Source organism: Phascolarctos cinereus, unplaced genomic scaffold (assembly GCF_003287225.1).
Source record: "Phascolarctos cinereus isolate Bilbo 61053 unplaced genomic scaffold, phaCin_HiC Scaffold_7;HRSCAF=346, whole genome shotgun sequence".
Taxonomy (NCBI): Eukaryota; Metazoa; Chordata; class Mammalia; order Diprotodontia; family Phascolarctidae; genus Phascolarctos; species Phascolarctos cinereus.
The window spans coordinates 69,507,488-69,531,215 of record NW_027556180.1 but is presented as its reverse complement, the minus strand read 5'-3'; the positions used below and the strand labels follow the sequence as shown (position 1 = coordinate 69,531,215).

General features: G+C 44.6%; 1 protein-coding gene across 1 annotated transcript in view; it reads left to right on the top strand.

Moving 5' to 3' along the window:
• Positions 1-1,568: 1,568 nt before the first annotated feature.
• IGFBP2 (insulin like growth factor binding protein 2) overlaps positions 1,569-23,728 on the top strand; it is a 44,756-nt gene continuing 22,596 nt past the window's right edge. Inside the window, 2 exon segments of the mRNA XM_021002836.2 lie at positions 1,569-1,925; positions 1,927-2,086. Coding sequence (XP_020858495.1) covers positions 1,650-1,925; positions 1,927-2,086 — 436 coding nt within the window. The 5' untranslated portion in view covers positions 1,569-1,649.

Genomic DNA, 23,728 nt, shown 5'->3' with positions numbered 1-23,728 from the left:
AATGAACTAAATGATCATTAAGGTCTCTTCTTTCCACCTATAAGATATATTCATGTAAAGAGAATAGCTGGGAAGATTCTCCTTTTTTCAAATTCTTTCACTAAAGCAAACCAGACCATTGGGCACTGTTGTAAGTCCCTAGATGGAGCCCCAGCTTGTTAGTTTTTTTTTGGGGGGGGAATTTGTTATTGAGGTTAGAGACACACAACCTTACTAAGGCAAGGGATCTTAAGGGGGAAAGGAGCAGAGGTTGTAGGGCACTGGGATATTAAACTTAGGTAGTGAGCAATTTAATGGACCTCCAGATATTAGGGCTTGAAACAGGAATTCTTCCTGACAAGGGTCTTTGTTTGGGCTATTTCCAGGGAGTCGGAGAGGTAATTAAGCAGGAGTCTTGCCTGGAAGAAGAGTGGGAGGGATGATTCCATAAATCAAAGTCCACAATGAATGGAGACAACCCTTGTCCATCTGCTATTGTTGGGGGGGGGGAGGTTGTAAATGACAGAGCCCTTGGGCTTTCTCTCACACCTGGTAGGCAGAGATGACCTCTCAAGGACCCCTTCCAGTGCTGTGGTCTCTGGAGTCTATAATCCTACACCAATCACTTCTGCATCTGGGAGCACTGAGGACAATTGCCCAGGAGCAGAGGGGATGGGAGGTTGGACTGAGGGAAAGACTATGCTTAATTAAACAGACGGAGTACTATATACCACGTAAAGAAAAGAGAGCAGGATATTGTCCCTTTACCCCGCAAAGTCTCCCCACGTGAGTGTGGCAGAGAGCAGGAGTGTGTCAGACCTGGAATGCTGATCGTGCTAGATTTCATGTGAATTCAACGAGTATTTAAGTACCTACTACGTGCCAGGTTCTGTGCTTGGCCCTGGAAGTACAAATAACAAGAACGAAACAAATTCTTCCCTCCAGGAGCCTCCATTCCACTTCTGGGGCAAACATGGATTGTAGGAGTTAGAAAGTCGTGGTAGACAGAGTCAGTCCTTGGAGAGTGCCACTATGGAGGTAGGTTAGGGGGGATAAACTTAGTTCATCCCGTACTGGAGATCCAGGGTAGATTCCAAGAGTAACTCTATCCTGCCTATATAGCTCTAGGGACTCAAGGAGAGAAGGGAACCTCAAAAAGGTGTGAGTTTGGGGTTATTTGGCAGCTAGAGGCAGCTTCCAGATTTGTAACGGAGAATTGTGTTGGGAGTGGAGTTTTTGAAACGAAAAGGAATGGCAGATTTGGGTCTCCTGGAGGACGATCTGTGTCCGTTCCTTGTTCTCTTTCCTGATCTAGGTTCTTTTGGTAGTGACCCCAGGGAAGGCAGAGAGAGGAACAGACAAGGAGAGGGCAGAGAATGGAAGGGGCAAAGACGTGGACAAAGGAGCTGCATAGGTAGAGAGCAGAAGGAGATTGGGGCTTGACCGTGCAGAGAGGTACGTGTGCGCTTCTAGGTCGGTTCGCATAGCACTGCTGAAGAGGGGGTGGTCTCCGAAAGGGGGAGGGGAGAAGTTCGGGGGGCGGGGAGAAGTGGGGCCCTTTAGGACCCGGCAGCTCCCGGTGGGGAGGAGAAGGACCAGAAGGAGGCGGCTCCAGAGCTCCGGAGGTTGCCACCTGCCTCCACCCCGCCCTCGTTGTCACAATTGCCAACATGCTGGCGAGGCTGAGTGGCCCCGCGCTGCTGCTGCTGCTACCTCTGCTGCCTTCGCTGCTGGCTGGGGGAGGGAGCCGCGGGGCCCTAGCCGAGGTGCTGTTCCGCTGTCCCCCTTGCACCCCGGAGCGCCTGGCAGCCTGCGCTCCCCCGGCCGCAGAGCCAGCTGCGCCGCCAGCGGTGCCCCCAGGTGCCGCCGCCGCCGCAGTCTTACCCTGCACCGAACTGGTCCGGGAGCCCGGCTGCGGCTGCTGTCCGGTCTGCGCCCGGCTAGAGGGGCGAGGCGTGCGGTGTCTACACCCCGCGCTGCGCCCAGGGGCTCCGCTGCTACCCAAACCCGGGATCCGAGCTGCCCCTCCAAGCGCTGGTCCAGGGCGAGGGTACTTGCGCCAAGAGACGGGACACCGAATATGGCACCAGCCAGGAGCAGGTTGCAGGTAAAGGAGGGAGGGGGCTGTGCAGAAACCTGGATAACTATTCTGCAAGGCAAACTTGAGGGGAGTGAAGGGCTGCCTTTCTACTCTTGTGGAAAGAACTGGGAGGGGAGGTGTGAGAAAAAGAGCCAGATTTTAAAGGAGAAATGTTGTTAGGACGAGGGCCCTTAAAACCACTTTAGGGTGGGAGGGTGGATGGGTAGGTGGAAGTTAGGATGGTAGAATGAAGGGAAGAGGAGAGAATAAGCATTTATATAGCACCTATTACATGCCAGGCACAGTGGTAAGTGCTTTACAAATATCTCATTTAGTAGAGAGGTGGAAAGAGTAGGGGTTTTCACAATATAATCTTAACCTGGATTTAATCCCTTACCCTGAGACAAATCACTTGGTCTCTTTCTTAGTTTCCTAAGTACAATGAGGGTGTTGGACTCTTAAAAGCACCTTTCAACTCTAATGATCCACGAAAAAAGAACTTAACTACTGTTTGAGGGAAATATCTATTTGGGGAGGGGGGAGGACAAGGAAGAGTCCTCCTCCTCACGTGGGGAGTGGTGCAGAGAAAAATTAGGATACAATTCGGAGAGAAAGAACCTTCTCGGATCCTGGGAAGAAGGACCTTAAATACACTGCTTGTGTGGGTGGAGGAAAGATTCCTGCCTACTTCCTTTGGAAGGGGTATTGAAAGGGGACAAAGGTGTTCCTTACTCTTTTAAAGGTTTTCTCACTTTTAAAGGTTTTCCAAATCTGTTGCCTTGTCCATCACAAGGTAGACTTTGCTCATTGTCCTGCCTAGATGAAGGAAGGCAAGGACACTTACCACTTAACCACTTTCTGTTGTAGTGGCAAGAACCCTGGGCTTGGAGTCAAAAGACTTGGTGTCTGGTTGTGGCTATTTACTAGCTGTGTGACCTTGGGAAAGTCCTTTCCCTTTCCCAGGGCCTCATTTTCATTATTTGGTAAAATGAAAGGGGTGGGACTAGATGATAGACCTAGATGATACAGGCAGGAAGAAAAGGACATAGGCTATTATTTTGGAGGGAGAATTGCTTTTTTAAAAAAAGGCAAGACTTCTATTTTGGGAGGGAACAGGGAGGATACTTCCTACAATGTTGGAAACACAGAAAGGAGGAAACATTTAAGTGGGAGAAAGAGAAATGCTGCTCTTATGGAAGTCAAAGAACATTCCAGTTCTGGATGATTGGGTGAATGCTTTTATGGGGGGGGGAGTGTCTTGGACAATAGGGAGGACCAATCTAACTTTTTAATAAAAGCCCCTCCCTTCCAGATGGCAGAATGGCATTTATGTTCTGTGGGGGTGGGGGAGGGTGCTGATTAGCTTTCAGGCATATTTCAGGAGGCCATGTGGCATAGTGGAAGGATCTCTGGACTGTGAGTCTGAAGACTTGGCTTCTAATATTCACTCTGCTTAATTTGGAGTGTGACCTTGGAAATAAGTGACAACCTTTCTGAGCCTCAGTTTCCTCATCTTGTAAAAGGAAGAATTCTGGCCTGTGTGATTTCAAGAGTCATCTTCTAGTTCTCTAATTCTGTGGTTCCAAGACTCCCCCAACTCTTACCCATTCCATTATATGGCTTTTGTCTCTGCCCACATTTCAGGAATCTGAGAGGTGCAATTAAGTCTCATACAATTTACATTTATTGTTCAACTGGGAAAGTCCTTGAAGCTTCTTTCAAAAGATGAGAGTAACTCATAACTTTTTTTTTTTAGTGAAGGGGTGGGAGGGAAACATTTTCTAAGAGTCATTATTTTCCTTCACTAGAGAGAAAAGCCATTTCATTATTAAAACCTCATTTAAGCAATTTATAAGTGTGATTTTTTTTAAAGCCCTCAACCACCCCCAAACGAAGAAACACAGCAACATACTCAGGTTAGGTTGGCTTACTTTTTAATTTAATTTAATTTAATTTTATTATGTTACCACCTGTCGTAGTTGCCTGGAGTAAGATGTCTAGGAAATCCTAATTCTTTTCATTCCTCTTGTAGACAAAAATTAGGCAGTGCCTGCATGTCTGCATTAAAACAGAGTGGGATCAGAGTTTCAAACTTTAAAGAATATGAGACCACGCAGACTTGCCTTCCCAGACTTTCTTTCCAGTCAATCTCTCCCCTTCTCTGTAGTACTAACCCCCCCCCCACAGCCTCCCCCTGCTATTGTTTTATATTTTTTCCCGGCTTCCTCTCTGAATGGAATTACAGAGGAGTTACGGGTCAAAGTTGAAATCTTTCTCCTAGTTCTATAACACATTTTGATCTTGGTTGAGGAACCAGGGTGCCTTTTCTTTCTCTCCCTATCCTTTGCAGAAATGATTCTCCCTTCCTTTTCTTTGCCTCAACCTTCAAGTAATTGAGATGAACACTTCAGAGTAAAATATTTCTTTAAAAAAAAAAGGTCCATCCTTCTACACATTTTACACCTGCCTTCCCTTCTCTCCCCTCCCCCTTTCCCTGTCCCCCAGACTCATTCATTTCTTGGGCTCCCTGCAGTTGGGGTAGAGGCACTATGGTTTATGAATTGCACTTTTGGACAAACTAAACATTTTCATTGGCAGGTTGAGCTTTACTAAGGACTCTGAATGAAAAGAATTATTTGGAATTTAATTGTGTTTTAATGATGTGTACTAAGTATTTTGGTTTTTGCTTCTCAAACGTTTAATTAAAAAATAAAGTATATTGCCTTTACCCTAATCCTTGAAATTGATCTCCCTGCCCCCAAATGCCATAAAAAGTTAGGGTGTTGAGAAGGGAACAGATGTAGGCTAATTCTATTCAGCCCTCTCTTGCAGCAGGGAGGGGGGGAGGGGATGAGGATGGGGGTGGAAGGGGAAGGAGGGACAATGGGGTGAGTTCATGGGAAGAGTGTCACTCTGGATTTTCTATCTCGGCTATCGGGCTCCCTTCTGCACAGAAATCCAGCTGCTGCCTTCTCATCCATCTCCTAACCCTGAGGCCTCCTGGATCGCCTTTTGGTCCTGGGTGTTCATGTCCCAGGGTGGGTTGAGGATGTGGAGAGGGAGGCAGAAACTAGGGGTGAAACTGGAGGGGTAGGAAAAGGATGAGATAGTTTGGAACTAGGAGAGGGGCTGGGTCTGGTGGGAACCCAGGAAGAATAGAGGCTTGGGAATATTGGGACACAGGGTGGAGAAAGGCAATATTGAATTAAAAGGAGATACTGGAGGGGGGAGAGAGAGAGAGAGAGAGAGAGAGAGAGAGAGAGAGAGAGAGAGAGAGAGAGAGAGAGAGAGAGAGAGAGAGAGTGTGTTTGGGGAATGGATACCATGACAGAAGGGTTGGAATTTGGGGGAAGAGGGGCTGGATCTGAGCTTGCATAGGAGCAGGGCTGAGATGAACACTGGAGGGAAAAGGACTGGGGCTGTGGGAACACTAGTCGGGGTCTGGGGATGGGGGAGGGGATACTGGAGGCAGAATTGCTGACAGGGACACTGGGGTCGAAGGGTTGGAATTGAGGGGAGAGTGGCTGAGACTGGGGCAGGGAAGGGGATCATTGAGGAGAGAAGGCTTTGGGGGAGGGGAGGAGGATGGAGTAGAGGGTATACACACTGATTGTGAATGTAGTAAAGCCCAGGGGGCCTGAATGGAAGGCTCCAAAGACTTCTTAACTCAGGACCGACTGTGAGCTTGGGAAGACTGCAAGGCTCAGCCCTGAATACTACTTGTCAGCTCTAAGCCGGCTCATCCTTTCTCCTGCCCCCTCAGAAGAACAAGCCCTGGGAGCTTAAATTCCTCTCTGAGCAGGTTGCTTGCAAGAATTTTAAAAATACCCTCTTATTTCCAGGCAGCAAAAACTCAGCAGTTCCGGCTCTGTGCTTGGCTCTTTTGTCTTTGTTCCCAGGACTGGGGGCTGCGGGCGCTTGCTTCCGGATCCCAAGCCTGAAAGAAGGGGGCAGAATGGGACAGCACGGGTCTGGCTGGGGCTGGGACAGGACTAGGTTAGATGGGACAGGATGGAATGGGATGGGATGCGATGCGATGGGATAGAATGGGCGGATAGTGGAAAGGGAGAGATTTCAAGGAGAGGAAAGAACAGGGCTCGTTTGGGGCTTGACAGAGACAAGGGGAAAAAAGGAATGGGGGGGTCACGGGGAGAAGCAAGGGAGTGAAAAAGGAAGCGCAATCTTTGCTGGAAGGTGACAGGAAGTAAAGCACCATCCTAGGAAACTGGGGAGAGTGGGGGGCGGTCACCTCCTTTAGGTGTGTGGGGGAGGGGTGGGGCAGGAAGTGTCTGGGAGAGCCTTGGAGTTCGGGGCCTGGGTTTGCCCCAGGCTTGGCTGGGAGATTTCACTCTCCCTCCCTCCCTCCGTAGCCTCTGTGTACAATGGGGGGGATTATGCTGAGGGGAGGAGCCAAGCGGAGTAGCTGTCTGGCCCGGTGCTGATATAAAGGTACTATAGAAATGCTAAGTAATTCAAAGTCCCCAGGCCAGCCTTTGCTTCGGCCGTTGCTGGGGGAGAATAAAGGGGGGAGGGAAGGGTTCTGATTTACAGTGGTTGCAGCCTTGCTTTTCTTTTCTTTTTTTTTTTTAAAGGCACCCGGACTTTTGGCTTAGAATGCTCCTTTACATTCCATCTTGCATAAATTTGCATACCGACTTCTGGAGCTTGTAGGACTTCAAAGATGTGAATGAATGGAACTCAGTGCCGCTGACTCCCCTCTCTTCTCTCCCCCAACCCCCACCATCTCCCTTCTCCTCCCCATCGTGGGTTTCCAGACTGGACACCCCGAACTCTCTTTTGCTGCTCTCCCTGATTCACCACTGCAGGTTGGAAGACAGGGTGGAGCTGAAGGCTGCTACCCACTGGAAAGACACCGAGTTCCTTGGCTGAAAGGACGGCCAGGGTGTGGCCTTGGTGCACTCGAGGTCCGGCTTGGGCTGGGGAGAGCATCTCTGCCTACGCAGCCTCAGGGCAGAGAAGTTCTGATTTTTCCACTTAGGATACTTTGTGTTCCAACATAGAGCCAGCTCTTTTCTGAGAAGGTAGATTAGGTCACCTGGGAATTATGGTAGGAGAGCCCCAAGATCTGGTGTGCCCTTTGCCTAACACATAGGTCTACTATTGGGATGGTCGAAACTTCTGTGCTTTGGGGTAAGACAGTACCAGGAAGTAAATGCGTGTTGTTTCATTTTGCACAGACTCTTTGAGCCTTACTTTGCTCATCTGTAAAATGGAGGATAGTAACACTTATACTAACTACTGGAGTTGTTGGGAAGAAATGTGAGATTATAGGGTTATAGATTCAGAGTTGGAAGGTATTTTAGAAGTAAACTAGTTTAACCTCCCCTCAGTTCCATTCATTTTCCAATTCAGCAAATACAGTGCCTGGCACATAGCAGGTGCTTAATTATTGTTATGAAATTATTGTTATTAATTATTGCAAAATTATGACTTATTGACTACCTCCTATGTACGACACAGTGTGCTAGATCTAGAGATACAAAGATAAAAACCAAATGGTTCCTCCCCTCAAGGAGCTTATGTTCTTCTGGAACCATACAGCATGTATACAGATAGGTAAATTCGAAACATGAAAGAGGGAGAGAGTACTAACATCTTGGGGGGGATCCCCCAAGAATGGCACCTGAACTGATCAATTCCCCCTCCAAATTTTTTTGGAAGAGGCCCAGAGAGGTTAAGTGATAATAGTAATAGTAGATCATACTTATATAGCATTTTAAGGTTTGCAAACATCGTGATTATATTATTTCATTTGATCCTCATAACAGCTCTGTGGGTAGTTACAATTATTTCCCTCATTTTTACGTTGACTGAGACTCATAGCAGTTAAGTGATTAGCCTTGGGTCACATAGGTAGGTAAGTGCCAGAGGCTGGATTTGGACTCAAGTTCTTCCTGGCTCTGACTTTAGCTCTTCATCTAGTGTGTCACCTACATTTAGATTGGATTTCAGAGGCCATCTGGCCCAACCCCCACATTTTACAGTGAAGAAATTTGCCCAAGGTCACAAAGGTAGTAAGTGGAAAAAGTAGGCCTTTTAAAAAATCCAGATCTTCTGAAAGTCATGTATCAGATTAGCTAACTGGCATCTAGCAGAGATGCCATTAGAGACCCATTGAAAAGGTGAGTGTTGATATATGAAAGGTCATGAAAGGTCATGAGAAGGAAGGGATTTGCTTGGAGTGGGGTGGGGGAGGAATGTGGGTCCTGGGATAGGGAAGTAATAATGCCCAAAAAAGGGGAGTGAACATAATGTATACTTGACCCCCATAGTGCCTTCGTCATTGACTTTATTACCATTATTTGAATAATTTTTATTGATGCCTTTTGTCATTTTCAGATATATCCACCCCCATCCCCACCCGGGCAACCCAACCTATAACAAAGAAAACCAGTTAAGCAAAACCCACCAACACAGTACTCCCATATATGAAGGTGTATGTCACACTACAGACTGGTAGTCTCTCCCTGCTCCATTGGAAAAGGAGAGAGGTGCCAAGTTGGTCATTAAAATTACTCAACGATTCAAGCATTGACATCAAAAAAAGGAAACAGGAAAGAATGATTTCTGAATGATACAGTGGGTGTTAGGCTGCATGGAAATCTGCCTCTCTTCCTCCTAGCTCCCCTCCTTCTTTATTCCTCTTCCCACTGGCACCCATCCCAGATATACAGTGGCCACTACTGTAGCCATTCTGCCTCAGTGGGCTGGGCCCCTTGGCCCCTTGATTTCCACCCCAATTTGCTTCAAAGATCCAATTAGAAAAATGCATTTTGGTGATTGGGAGAGGGGGAATTGGAATTTTATTTGTTTGTTTAATATACTCTTAATTCTTAAATGAGAAGGTTGTCTGCATGACAGTTTTATAAGAAGCACATTGCTTGCTTTAGGGACTCTTGGGAGCTGATGACTTCCTCCCTTAGTAGGGTATGGTTCTAGGCCCTCTTCTGCTGAAGCCAGCCTGTCTGATCAGTTTTTGTGTCTTGGAAAGACCACTTAGTCACAGGGGCCTGGTTTGAATTCCAGCTTTGATACTTAGCTGTTCAACTTTGGGCAAATCACTTTCCCTCTCTGAACCCTTAGCTCCTTCATCTATGAAAGGATGAGAGTGAGACTAGAGGTTCTTTATGGTCCCTGTTAGCCCTATATCCTGTGAACCTGGGGAAGTAAGTTGGTAGAACTGAGTAACAAAACCAAAGATAATAGGATGGAATCACAGAATCTTGAGAGTTGGTTGTAACCCAAGAGTTTAGCTAGTCTAACCTTCATCTGTGCAGGATTTTTTTTTCTACAACATTCCCAAAGTGTACTTATCTAACCTTTGAAGATTCTCCAATGAGAGATTTCAGTTCTCCATTACTAGATTGTGCGTTAGAATTACAAGGGTGACCACTGGTCGAAGAGACCATTACAAGGTCTTTGAGATCATTGTGTCCAATCCTCTCATTTGACGCAGGCCCAGAGAGAAATGACTTACTCAAGGACATACAATTAGTAAGTGGCAGAAAAGGATTTATTAGGAAGGTTTTCTGTACATTGATCTGAAATCTGTCTCTTCCTACTTCTTTCTCTGGGGTGAAGGCAAGTAAGTTGACTTCTTCTTCCACATGGTAACTCTTTAACTACTTAGGAAAATAGTACCTTGTTTGTAAGAAAGAATCAGGACGTACCCCGTGCCCTGTGTAACCTATATCAAATTGCTTGCTGTCTTGGGGAGGACAGAAGAGAGAGAAAGGGAGGAATAAAAATTTGGAACTCAAAATCTCATAAAAAATGAATGTTGAAAATTGTATTTACATGTAATTGGAAAAAATAAAATAGTATTTAACAAAAAAGAGGGGGGGGGAGGGTGCTGTAAACTTAAAAAAAAACTTAAAAAAAAAAGAAAGATATACCCTGTGCACAGAGAAGAGGTACAAAGGAGAGGAGCATGTAACCCTTTTCTCACATGTCTGATAAGAGCTTGAAGCTTTTTTAGTTGAAAAAAATATTTTTACATCAACAAACAATTATGGAGTGATTTTTTTGATCCAGGCACTGTGTTAGGTACAATCTTTGGCTAAGCGCATAGAGTTTTGGACTTGAAGATCTGAGTTCAAAGCTCCCCTCAGGTTTTTATTTGCTTTGTATCTGTGAGTCAGTCACTTAATCTCTCTGAGCCTCAGTTTCCTTATCTGTAAAATGGAGATGATGGTTTCTGTAATACTTAGCTCACAAAACCATGGTGAGGATCAAATGACCATATTCAGACATACATTGTTGCTGTTGTTCAGTTGTTTCCGATTCTTCATGAGCTCATTTGGGGATTTTGGAGCAGATACTGGAATGGTTTGCCTTTTTCTCCTCCAGCTCATTCTGCAGATGAGGAAACTGAGGCCAATAGGGTTAAGTGACTTGTCCAGGGTGGCACAGCTAGTAAGTGCCTGAGGCTGGATTTGAACTTGGGAAGATGAGTCTTCTGACTCCAGGTTTGGTACTCTACCTACTGTGCCACTTAGCTGCCTTCCCATACACACGTGCATGGATACATGCATGCACACATATATAATACCTGAGCATTAATGAATATATGTATACATGGATGTTTACATATAAATCAAGATACAGATGTAAGCTAATTCACTGAGTGGCCTCAAAAAATTTCCTGCCCCCAGACCTAGATGACACTGAGTGCCCACTAAGGGCAAAGAGAATTTTAGCAAAGGAGGCCGACTTTTTGCCCTCAGGGAAGCTTTTAGTCTAGCAGGGGGGAGGCAAGACACACAAAAGAGACATGTCCCCAGGAACTCAGACGACAGAAACATGGAAACAGGTAGTAGTGGACAAAACCGTGATCATCTGAAGGAGGATGTTGGATCCATTGGAGTAGGTAGAGAGACATGACTAAACTAGGGTTAATCTTGGAAATGCTCATTGTGCCCTTATTTCCTACCCTAGCAAAATGGAAACTAATAGCCCCTTCTCTTGGGTCTCTGATTTGTACAGATGAAGAAGGATGCTACAGAGAGATTCTACCTCATCACATGCCTCTCGGTATCGAGAGTGCTGGACTTGCAGTCAGAAGACCCCTGACTCCAAAACTTCTCAGCTGGGTGATTGTGGGCAAATTCCTTAAACTCTCTGAGCCTCCGTTTCCTCATCTGTAAAATGGGAACAATATGATTTACAAACTGATGAACTCTTATCCAATGTCAGATTATGTCATAAGGCTGACTCCTGGGTAAAGTAAGGTTACCATCTTAAAGTAGTTTCAGGGGCTACTCCCTGAATTAGGGTGGCAACATCTTATTTTTCACATGAAGTTTTTAGTCTATCCCAGGTAGCTAGCTCCCACCCCCAGGTAACATCAACACTTTCACGGAAGTCTGTCATTCACTGGCTGCCTTTGCCCAGGATACTGGAGGGATGCTCAGGCTTTTAGAATCCCACGAGATTTGCCTGGAGGAACATTTAGGAGGCAGAGCAGTCCAGGGACTGGGTTTAGTGGAGAGCAAAAGGGCAAAGAAGGTGGAGGTGCTCTCCTCAGGGATGGGGAGATAGCTCAGACACTTAATAGCTGTGTGATCCTGGGAAAATCACTTAATCCTGATTGCCCCAAATTAAAAAAAAAAAAAGGAGCAGGTAGGTGGTGAAGTGGATAGAGTACTGGCCCTGGAATCAAGAGGACCAGAGTTTAAATCTGGCCTCAGACACTTACTAGCTGTGTGACCCTGAGCAAGTCACCTAACTCTGATTCCCCACCCACCCTTCCCCCCCCAAAAAAAAAACCCAAAACAGACTACCAGTCTGTAGGATGGCATGTACCTTCAGAAGTTGGGGTGGGAAAGGAGAGTGTTAGAAACATAGACTATTAGAGTGAGAACAGACCCATGAGAGCATCTTGTCCAAACCCCTTCTTCTACAGATGTGGAAACTGAGGCTCCAAGGTGATAAATGATTTGTCCACAGTCACACTGTGAGCGAGTAGCAGAAATTAGGCCTTCTGACTTCTAGGCCAGAGATCTTTCCACTCAACCACACTGTCCATTCTTAGGGAGTTTTAAAGAGCTGCGGGAGTTTGACCAAGTAAGTTAGTGGTGGCCTAGATCTCAGGGGTTTGGCCTAATTCTTTGGACTGATACCTCCTACTGTCCCTCACAGCATCCCTACCCCCCAACTGAGACCTGGAAAGAGCTGATATCTCCTCTATTTCTCTCTCACGAGGATATAGACATTTCTCTTCCAACTTAATTTTTTCTCCTCTGCATTTTTGCCTCCCTTCTCCCTCCCCCTTTCTCCACCATGCATACCCATACCCTGCTCTTCCTCCTCCTCCTCCTCTTGGGTCTCTGGCTTTTTAACAAAGCCAGAGAAGGTCCCTTTTGGCTCTGATCCTGAATGTCAGTCACAGCTCAGAGGGAGATCTTGCTCAGAAAGCCTTCTCCCCGGGAAAGGAATACCGAGTCGGCTGCAGTCAGGAATTTTTCCCCCCTTCTTTTTTTCCTTGGGGGAGGGGTTTGGCAGCCTGTGTCCCTCTTTTGGCTTGGATCCTCCTCATCTCTTCCTGGCTGTTGTGGGGTAGGGCAAGGGTGGGAGATTGTAGAGAGGGGGGCAGGGTTGGGATCCTTCCAAGCTTCTGAAGGGGAGGGGGGAGAAGGGAAAACTGGCCCACAGGCTCTCCCATTAAGTTCTCTTTGGGAGAAGCCTGAGGAGGTTTCTAATTAGTGGATGGGTGTAGGTGTGTCAGGCTGTGTTCATTCAAGTAACCAGGCTTATAGAATCTTAAGAAGGGAAGGGGCTTTAAGACCAAAAATTTTCTGCTGAGTTCTAGAATGATAGATAAGATAATGTTATGAGGGACTGCCCCTTAAGCCTCAGTTTCCTCATCCATAAAATGAAAGTAATAATAGCAGCTACTCTCATCGTGGTTACAAGTTTTGAATGAGATTATAGTGATGCCACTGCTTCGTCTCAGCTCAGGCCAGAGATGAGAGAGAAATCCTTTTTTTTTTTTTTAGGGTAGGGTTTTCATCAAATTTGGGGAAAAGTTTTCCTGGATCATAAAATTATCAAATGTTAAAACTTCCAGACTATTATTCTAGGTATCTATATTTATGCTATTATTATAGCTAAAATTTCTTTAATCACAGCTAAGATTTCTCTAGGGCTTTAATGTATAAATCACATCCCTGGGGAAGGGCAGGTAGATTTCTTAAGTGGTCATAGCTCATAAGGTTATTTATGAAGAGTTTTAAGAGACCTTGGAGGTTGTTAACTCCAATCTCCTCCTATTACTGATGAGGAAACTGGGTGGTAGATAGACATTTATCCCCATTTTACAGAGAAGGAAACTGAGGCCCTTGCTCATTGAGAGTTAGGTAACTTAGAACATCAACAGACAGCCAGGCCTTGATCTTACATGTTCTGACTCTATTACATACATAGTGCCTCTTTTCTCTGAAAGGAGATTTTGAAGTGATTGCAGCCCCTCCTTGCTTAGCACTGGTGAGAGGTGGTAGTATCTCTGAAGATGCATAATCAAGTCATGGTTATAGAGGCTGGGGTTCATGTACAAACAAGCTCATGTCTCTTCCATTTTTCTTGTGATTCTCTCTCTCTCTCTCTCTCTCTCCCTCTCCCTCTCTTTGTAGAAACTAAAGGGCTGACCAGGACTGTGTCCTTTTGTAAGTAAAGAGAAGAATAGTGACCAAGGCTAAGGTTTCTGATTCCCATGTTGACTTTAAACATATGCAAAAACATTTGATTTCTATATCCTTTCCCCCTTTTAAGCTTGAGAAAGAATGATTGAGGCAAAACTTCAAGGAAGCTTTCCTCCTGCACACTCCACTTCTGGGAAGTGTTGGTGGGGTCCGTTTCCATCACCTCGGAGTGTGGAAGCCAAGTGGCCTTTGGAGGGTGGGTTCTTTCAGTGCTGGAGACTGATAATATGAAAATAGCAACTCCCCAGCAGCAGCCAGATCAGTCTGTAGAGTTTCCATAGCAACTGTGGCAGGAGGTGTGTGGGGTACAGTGGGGGGGGGAGTAGTAGAAGGTCTTGTGGATCACAAAAGCTTTTGAAGTTGGATGGGGCCAGCTGGTGAACGGATGACTGGAGTGTTTGTTCTTTGTCATGCTGAGGTTGTGATTGGTATGAGGAGGGGGGCGGGGAAGAGGAGCTGTGAGAATGAAGAGGGCCAAGGTGGAGATCAAGGATCCCTTGGGAGTGGAGGGAGAAGAGACCAAATCTTTTCCCCTTACTCAGTTATCAGATCCTGGAGTCTCAGAATTTCAGAGGTAGAAGAGACCCTTAAGGAATGCATTTAGCCCAACTCCATCAGAACAGGAATCCCCTCCAGAAGGCAGTGCCCCTTGACCCATCCTCCTCTGAAAGTGGTCATCCAGACTCTGCTTAATGAGCCCAAGTGATGGGGAGCCCATCCCACTTTGGGACAGTTGTGATCTTTGGCAAGTTTTTCTATATGTTGAGGCAAATTCTTCCTTCCAGCAACCTGCATTCAACAATCTAGTTCAGTCCTCCAGAGTTCAAGTAGGATAAGTAAGATCTTTCTTCTGTATGTAAACCTTTCAAATGCTTGAACTAGCTACCATCTCCTCTACTTCATGGTTTTTTTGTTTCCATAATAAACATCATGTCCATTATCAACGTACGATTGATGATATCCCCCATTTCTGTACATGCTTTATTTCTTACCTCTGGCTTGTGATGTTTGAGATTTAATGGAAGATTTTTGACCTTCTCTGAAAGAAATGAGGTGCTCATTGAATTTATTTCCAACATATACATGGTTTGATGGGAATGGGGAGGAGGAAGAATGTACATGTCATTACAACCATTCAATCTGGAGAGAATTGTGAAATTGGAAAGTACCTCAGGGTCATTTGGTCTAATCCCAAACTGAAGGACAAATCCTCTCTAAAAACATGTACAACAAATGGCCCTGCAGCCTCTGCCTAAATAGTCTTCACTTGCAGGGAGTCATACCTTTCAAGGTAGACCATTGTAGTTTTGGATAACTCTTAATTATTACTTTTTGGGAAATATCCCCCCTTGATATTGACTCAAAGTCTGCTTCTCAGTGACTTTCATCCATCCATTGGTCTTGGTTTTAGCTCTGAAGCCATGCATAATATGTCTAATCTCTTATCCATATGGTAACCTTTAAGGTGGTTGAAGATAGCTATTGGGCCCCTTGAAACTTTCTATTCTCCAGGTCCCCAGTTCACAGGTTCATAGATTTAGAAATGGAAGAGACCTTTGGGTCATCTATTCCTTTCATCTTGCAAATGAGGAAACTGAGTTTTAGACAGGTGAAGTGACTTTACATCTCTTTTTTTTTCAGGTAAGTACTGGAGATAAGTAATATGAACTACCTAACTCCATGATAATGGGTTTAATGTAACCACCTAGGCAGATAGTGGCTTCCTGAGCCTCTCCTTGTAATGGCACACTTTTGAGTGCATTGTCATCCTGGCTAGCCTCCTGAATGTACCACAAACTGCCAATATTCCTCCTCAGAGGTGCTTGGAAGAGCAGAATACTCCAGATGTTAACTGACCAGGGTAGAGTGTACAAGTGGATGAGCAACACCCTTATTCTGGATCCTCTGTTTGAATTCATACCACTTAATCTCTAAAGATTCCAGAGGAGAATTTCTAGAGGAGGTCCTTAGCTGAGGAGTGTTCAAAGGAACACCAAGATATAAGACGTTCTCTTGACTAGTAATTCTTATTATGAGCCTCTAAGCAGCTAATTGCAAGCAGTTTCTAATTTATGTCCCACTGGGTTCTCCCCAGAGTTAAGAGGCTATATTGGTTGTCTCTTCTCTGCTGCTTCTTTAGCCAAGAGGGTAGAAATGGGTGAGGCAACTAGCCTCGTTCGTTATTTTGAGAGAAAATTAGTGAACTCTTAGTAGCCAAGGAGAAAGGAAAAAGAGTGGTGACCCATTTAAAGATACTTATTTATATTCAGGATGCTCCCTGTGCTGGTTAGAGAGAGGGTGCAACCCTGAGCATTTTTGCAAGTTTTCTGATTCTTTGCATTCTCTCCATTCAGTCAGACCAGGGTATCCGGGAGCAACCTTCCACGTTGTTTGTGGTCATGAAGGAAGCTCCCTGAATGAGGGAAGGAAGGTTGTTTGAGGGGAATGTGGGTGACAAAAAGATAGATCTAATTTTTCTTTACTGATTTGGAAACTCTTGGTGGTTGGGCTGTACTATTAGAATAATGCTTTGTGGCCTGTGATGGGGGTGTTGGCTTAATGAACCATAAGACACTGTAATGGAAAGAATGCTGGAATTGGAACCAGAGGACCCGGGTTTGAATCCTAGTTCTGCTATTTTATACCTGTGTGACCTTGGGTGAATGACTTCCCTTCTCTGGGTCTTGGTTTCCTCCTAAAAAATGAGGAGGTTGGGTGATGGTTGAGATGAGAGTATCTTCCAACTCAGTCTTCTCATCCTTAGCCTAGCTCTGTGGAGGAAGCATTGTGTGGTGGGAAGTGTGTTGGGTTTGGAGTTGGACTATCTATCCAGGTTTGGGCCCTGGCTCTGCTTCTTGATACCCTTGTAACCTTGGATTAGTCACTTAATCTTTCAGCGCCTCAATTTCCTCGTCTGTAAAATAAATGCCTCTGAGATCCCTTCAAACTCTTTTTCTCTGACTAAATAATCTCCCTCCTTCTGTCATCAACTCCTAATGTTAGTGCTGTTGGGAGTTTGCCCCACAGATGGGTTGAGAGGTAACAGAGAGGAATTGAAACTGTTGGTTCCAAAAAGAAGTGACTAGGTTGATAAGGTTCTCTTTTGACAGTGTTTTTTTGCTCTTTCACATGAAGTCCAATCAACACGTGTGGAGTAGGTGGCAAGCATCATGCCAGCTGCAAGATAAATCAATGGCTTTTTGACAAGGGAAGAGGGTGGAGATGAAACCCTGCAGGGAAATAAGAATGAGCATTTTGAAATTGAAAATTGCGTCAGAAGAGTTCAGATAACATATGTTGGTACATGTAAACCATTTGCAAACAGGTAACCTTCCCAAAAGATCATAGATATCATACATATTCATCCTCCTTATTTGTCTAAAATGGCTTTTAGAAAAATATTAGGGAACGTATAGTGTTAAGGAATGATGGAGGGCCGAGCCAAAATGGCAGAGTAAGATTTGCTTGAGCTCTCCCCCAAACCCCTCCAAATACCTGTAAAAAATGGCTCTAAACAAATTCTAGAGCAGCAGAAGCCACAAAAAGACAGAGTGGAACAAATTTCCAGCCCAAGACAACCTGGATGGTTCATTGGAAAGGTCTGTCATACTAGGCTGGGAGAGGATCGCAGTTCAGCCTGGGCATGCAGGAAAAATAGGGCTTAGCAAACCTGGAGCAGGCCTCAGAGGGCTGAATCACAGGCAGCTGTGGTGGTTTCCAGACTTCTCAACCCACAAACATCAAAGGCAACTTAGAAGGTCGGTAGGAAAAGTCTGTGACTCTGGTGAGAGAGATGCTAGTTCCCAGCAACAGTCCTGGTGCAGCCTGGGGATGGGTACTACTTCTGAAGCTTCCAGCCCACAGATGGAGGGGGAACGAAGTGGCTGATCAGAGGGGGATTGCAGGAATCTCTTTGCTGGTGCTGAGGCAGGATTCTCTTACTTTGCCCTTGTTTGGATCTGGGTCACAGTTCGGGGTGGTGAACCTGGGTCGAGGAAGAGTGCTGGCATGGTGGAGCTTGTAGTGGCAGTGGAGAGGGAATCCTCCTCACAGTTCCAAGGCAGAAAAGAGTTCTGCCTTAACAAGCAGACTTGACCAACTGGAAAAGGAAGTCCAAAAGCTCACTGAAGAAAATATTTCCTTAAAAATTAGAATAGAGCAATTGGAAGCTAGTGACTTTATGAGAAATCAAGACATTGTAAAACAAAACCAAAAGAATGAAAAAATAGAAGACAATGTGAAATATCTCATTGGAAAAACAACTGACCTGAAAAATAGATCCAGGAAAGACAATTTAAAAATTATTGAACTATCTGAAAGCCATGATCAAAAAAAGAGCCTAGACATCATCTTTCAAAAAATTATTTAGGAAAACTGCCCTGATATTCTAGAACCAGAGGGCAAAACAGAAATTGAAAGAATCCACCAATCACCTCCTGAAAGAGATCCCCAATCTCTTTCAAAAGGATTTGACAGAACATGGGAGAGGCTCACATTCAGTGTTTTAACAAGTAGCCAAATTGCAGAGTTCTCAGGTCAAGCAGAAAATATTGCAAGCAGCCAGAAAGAAATAATTCAAGTATTGTGGAAACACAATCAGGATAACACAAGATTTAGCAGCTTCTACATTAAGGGACCAGAGGGCTTGGAATATAATATTCCAAAGGTCAAAGGAGATGGAATTACAACCAAGAATCACCTACCCAGCAAAATTGAATATAATTTTTCAGGGGGGAAAATGGACATTCAGTGAAATAGAGGACTTTCAAGCATTCTTGATGAAAAGACCAGAGCTGAATAGAAAATTTGCCTTTCAAATACAAGACTCAAGAGAAACATGAAGAGATAAACAAGAAAGAGAAATCATAAGGGACTTATTAAGGTTGAACTATTTACATTCCTGCATAGAAAGATGATATTTGTAACTCATGAGACTTTTATCAGTATTACAGTAGTTGGAGGGAAAAAATTTTATGTATGCATGTAGATAGATAGATAGATAGATAAATAGAGGGCACAGGGTGAATTGAAGATGAAGGGATGATATCTGGAGAATAAAATTAAGGTGTGAGAGAGGATTATACTGGGAGGAGAAAGGGAGAGATAGAATAGAGTAAATTATCTCACATAAAACAGACAAGGAAGGGCTTTTACAGTGGAGGGGAAGTGGGGGAATGTGAGAGGGAGTGAGAGAATCATATTCTCATTGAATTTGGCTTAAGGAGGGAATAACATACACACTCAATTGGGTATGGAAATCTCAGAGGGGGAAGGGAACAAGAGAGTAGGGGGATGATAGAGGAGAGGGTAGATTGAGGGAGGAGATAGTCAGAAGCGAACATTTCTGAGGATGGACAGGGTCAAAAGAGAGAATAGAAAAAAGGGGAGGTAGGATAGGATGAAGGGAAAAATACTTAGTTTTTCACAACATGACTACTATGGAAGTGTTTTGCATGACTACACATGTGTAGCCTGTATCGAGTTGCTTGCCTTCTCAATGAGAGTGGGTGAGGAGGGAGGAAGGGAGAAAATTTGGAACATAAAGTTCTAAAAACAAATGTTTAGAATGCTTTCACATGCAACTGGGAAATAAGGTATACAGGCAATGGGGAATAGAAATCTATCCTGCCCTACAGGACAATTGAAGGGGAAGAGCATAAGAGAAGGCCAGAGAGAGACAGAAGGGAGGGCAGACTGGGGGAAAGGGTATTCAGAATGTGTGCCTTCTTGGGGTGGGGGGAGGGAGGAGATGGGAAGAAAATTTGGAACTCAAAATCTTGTGGAAGTGAATATTGACAGCTAAAAATAAATTAATTAATAAAACCTGAAAGAAAAAAAAGAAGGAATGATGGTCTCTTCTGAATCCAGTCACAGATTCAGTATTAATTGCAATCTTTTCTTCCCTGGTCTTAGAGTCAGTATAGTTTTTGATTTTAAAAGAGTCATCCAGAAGAAATCTCATTCCTGATTCTTTTGCTCATGGTAATATGGTCACTTGGAGAGGCAAAATCTTTCTCTTGCAGAAAGAGGTATGGGCTTACTTGACAATGATCAGGTCTTGGGTTTGAGTCCTGGTCCTGCCATTTGTCGACTATGTCACCTGGAGGGTTACTGTGACCCTGTCACAGGAGGGTCCTATAAAGTGGGGATAGTAAAACGTACCCTGGACATTGTGAGTTTAATTTGAGATCGTGGGTATAAAAACAGTGTGCATCCCAGAAAAGGCTATTTATAAATTGTTCTTGGAATTCATTCATAAGGATTTGACAGAACACGGGAGGGGCTCACATTCAGTGTTTTAACAAGTATTCTGCGGAAGCTAAGGCAAAGATTTTTCCCTCAAGAATCTTTCATTCCTGTGATGTTGTTCGTCCTTCATTCCCGAAGAAGACCTTGACATCAGGAAGATGATGCCATGACTTGCAGGTGAACTGGTTTGAATGAGGGAGGGCAGTGCAAAGTCGCCAGCCATACTCCCTCTTTCAGAACCGCCTGGGTCCAGTGGCCAGATACATAAATAAATTAATAAAACCTGAAAGAAAAAAAAGAAGGAATGATGGTCTCTTCTGAATCCAGTCACAGATTCAGTATTAATTGCAATCTTTTCTTCCCTGGTCTTAGAGTCAGTATAGTTTTTGATTTTAAGAGAGTCATCCAGAAGAAATCTCATTCCTGATTCTTTTGCTCATGGTAATATGGTCACTTGGAGAGGCAAAATCTTTCTCTTGCAGAAAGAGGTATGGGCTTACTTGATAATGATCAGGTCTTGGGTTTGAGTCCTGGTCCTGCCATTTGTCGACTATGTCACCTGGAGGGTTACTGTGACCCTGTCACAGGAGGGTCTTATAAAGTGGGGATGGTAAAACATACCCTGGACATGTGAGTTTAATTTGAGATCGTGGGTATAAAAACAGTGTGCATCCCAGAAAAGGCTATTTATAAATTGTTCTTGGAATTCATTCATAAGGATTTGACAGAACACGGGAGGGGCTCACATTCAGTGCTTTAACAAGTATTCTGCGGAAGCTAAGGCAAAGACTTTTCCCTCAAGAATCTTTCATTCCTGTGATGTTGTTCGTCCTTCATTCCCGAAGAAGACCTTGACATCAGGAAGGTGATGCCATGACTTGCAGGTGAACTGGTTTGAATGAGGGAGGGCAGTGCAAAGTCGCCAGCCACACTCCCTCTTTCAGAACCGCCTGGGTCCGGTGGCCAGATGCAGATCGGGATGACTGGTGATTGCCCCAGGCGCAGTGCAGACGCTGGGCTTTTTGTCCCATTCTCGTCATAGTTAGGAACAATATAGGCACGGGCCCACAAAAGATGGAGCATCTGGTACAGTGAGAACAGAATAAGAACAACTGAGGTTCTATAGCATAAGCGACTCTCAAAGATTCCCCAAGCTGCAGGAGAGATATCTACCTGCACTGACAGAGAGTTTCCTCAGCTGAAATCTTAGGTCCAGTTTCCTTTTTTCTTTCAATGCATATAAACATTCATACATGTATATAGTATATGTGTGCACACATACACTATATACATCTACATGTATACAATACATGCATGCATATGTATTTTATGTGTGTGTATGTGGTACTTAAAATTTTGCAAAGTTGTTTTATACATATTGCTTTATTATGTACATTATTTGATAATTCTCATTTTACAGATGAGGAAACCAAGGCTTAAAAGGGTAAATATATAGTCACATAGCTAGTATCAGAATCAGGATTTGAACTCAAATCTTCCTGCCTTAAAGTCCAGCTCTTTATTTACTGCGCCACACTGTCTTTATAGAGTATTGGAAATTATTCATATACTAATTAGAATATAATATTTATTTGCATTTTTATAGTGTCATGAGGCTATAAGGTTCCCCAAAGGTCTGTCTGCTTCCATGAAGGGTAAATCCTATACTATCCCAGACAGATAGTCAGTCCTAATTATTAAGGACCCCTAGAGAAAGAGAATTTCCTTCCTTCTCTGATAGTGGTTCTGATTCTTGCCATGAAATTCTTTTGTCACGTCTAACCCGGATTTCCTTTGCTTCAGTTTAAACCCGTTTCCTCTCCTGCCCACTGTGGAACTGGAGAAAAGCTGGCCATGATCTGCTGAAAATTCCTCCCCATTCAGAGACTATTCACTCTGCACTCAGTGGGTGCTCTTGGTGATAATTGGTGATGCATGGAGATTGATCCATCCCATAGCTTGCCCTTCTCCACTCTAAATCACAATTTCTTTTTCTCGTTTTTCTTCCCAGGTCCAATGACTTAGTCCTTCAATTCCAGCTGGGACTTTACTTTGATCTCATTTCCTCAGTTTCCCCCTGGCCCCTAGAAAGTCACAGAGAACTAGCCTCACAACTGTATCCCTGATGTGGGACTGAGAATAAAGGAAGGAAGAGTTACCTGCTTCAACCTGCTCTGTTCTGATTCGCCCAGTACAGCTATGTATTCACCTTTTAAAACAATGGGATTGACTGTCTTTTCCTTTAGCTTCCAGGGACCTCATGGGGTTTGGTACTCAGGAAGTGAGAAGCCAAGAGGGTACACACCCCCTTTGCCCATTTGACAGATGGAGAGGTGTATGAAGGGGGTGGAGGGAGTGGGATAGAGGTGGTAAGTAAGCCTTCCCCAAGGTCACACAGAGCGTGGGCAGTGTGTTTGGGATGAGACACCAAAGGTCCCAACCGCCCACCAGCTCAGTTCTCTAGCACACAGGTCACCTTGCCAGGGTTCCTGGAGAGCTTTACTTTAATAAGGGCTGAATGTCAGGGAAAAATCTCCCTTCCTCCCCACACCCTCCCTGTTCTTTGAAAGGCGTTGAAGCTGATAGTGCCATTTACCATTTCACTATTAATCTCTCCTAGCACTTCAAGGGCAGAGCAGGCCGGTAAAGCCAGAGAAGACCTTGGCAGAACCAGCTTGTTTTTGTTTTCCCAAATGACCCAATCTCCACCCCTTTCCTAACCCCAGCCCGAGCACCCCCTACCCCCACCCCCATGCCTTCCAATTCCAGGAATGACTCTGGTGTTTATAGAGCAGTCATCTGGAGAGCACCCAGGCAGGGAGGCTCCTGAGATGGCTGGCATGTTTAACTTGCTAAGGGGGTGACTGAGATTACAGTGAGATAAATGCACTCTCTAGCAGCCTCAGTAGAGTATGGGCCAGGAAGGGCTTTCTTCCCATTTTGTGTTTGTATATGTATTCATAGGTTTGACTGTGCAAGTGTGAACTTGCAACATGTGTCCATGAGTGAGTATAAGTGAACTATATACATGTGTGTCATGTGTGTGTATGTAGGTATTTGACCCTATCAAAGGACACATTGAAGTATTATTTCAGATGATATTACTTTCTGGGAAACCAAGACAGAAGATGATCCAGCTAGACTTAGTGGACAACAGTGAAGACTCATTGATTTTGTAGAATTTTACCTGTGAGAGGGTCCTTAGAGGTCATCTCTTCTAATCCCCTCATTTGTTGGATGAGACGATAGGTTCCCAAAATGCACTGCCTTGTCTAGGGTCATGCCCTGTGTCAGTGGCAGAACCAATACAAAACCCAGGTCCTTCTGATTCTCAGTTAAAGGTCCTTTCCATAAGACTAAGTGGGGCAGTGGATAGAACTCTAGACTTGGAATCAGGAAGACTCATCTTCATTAGTTCAAATCTGGCCTCAGACGCTATCTGTGTAACCTTGGGCAAGTCGCTTAACCCTGTTTGTCTCAAGTTTCCTCATCTGTAAAATGAGCTGGAGGAGGAAATGGCCAACCACTCCAGTATCCCTGCCAAGAAAACTCCAAATGGGGTCATGAAGAGGCAGACGTGACTGAAAGACTGGACAACAACATGACTCTGATTGGGCAAAGGAATTACAGGATTCATTTCAGTTCAGCAATTGTGCAAGGCCCTGTACTTAGGATTTAGACTGACAGCTGAGAGGGAGTT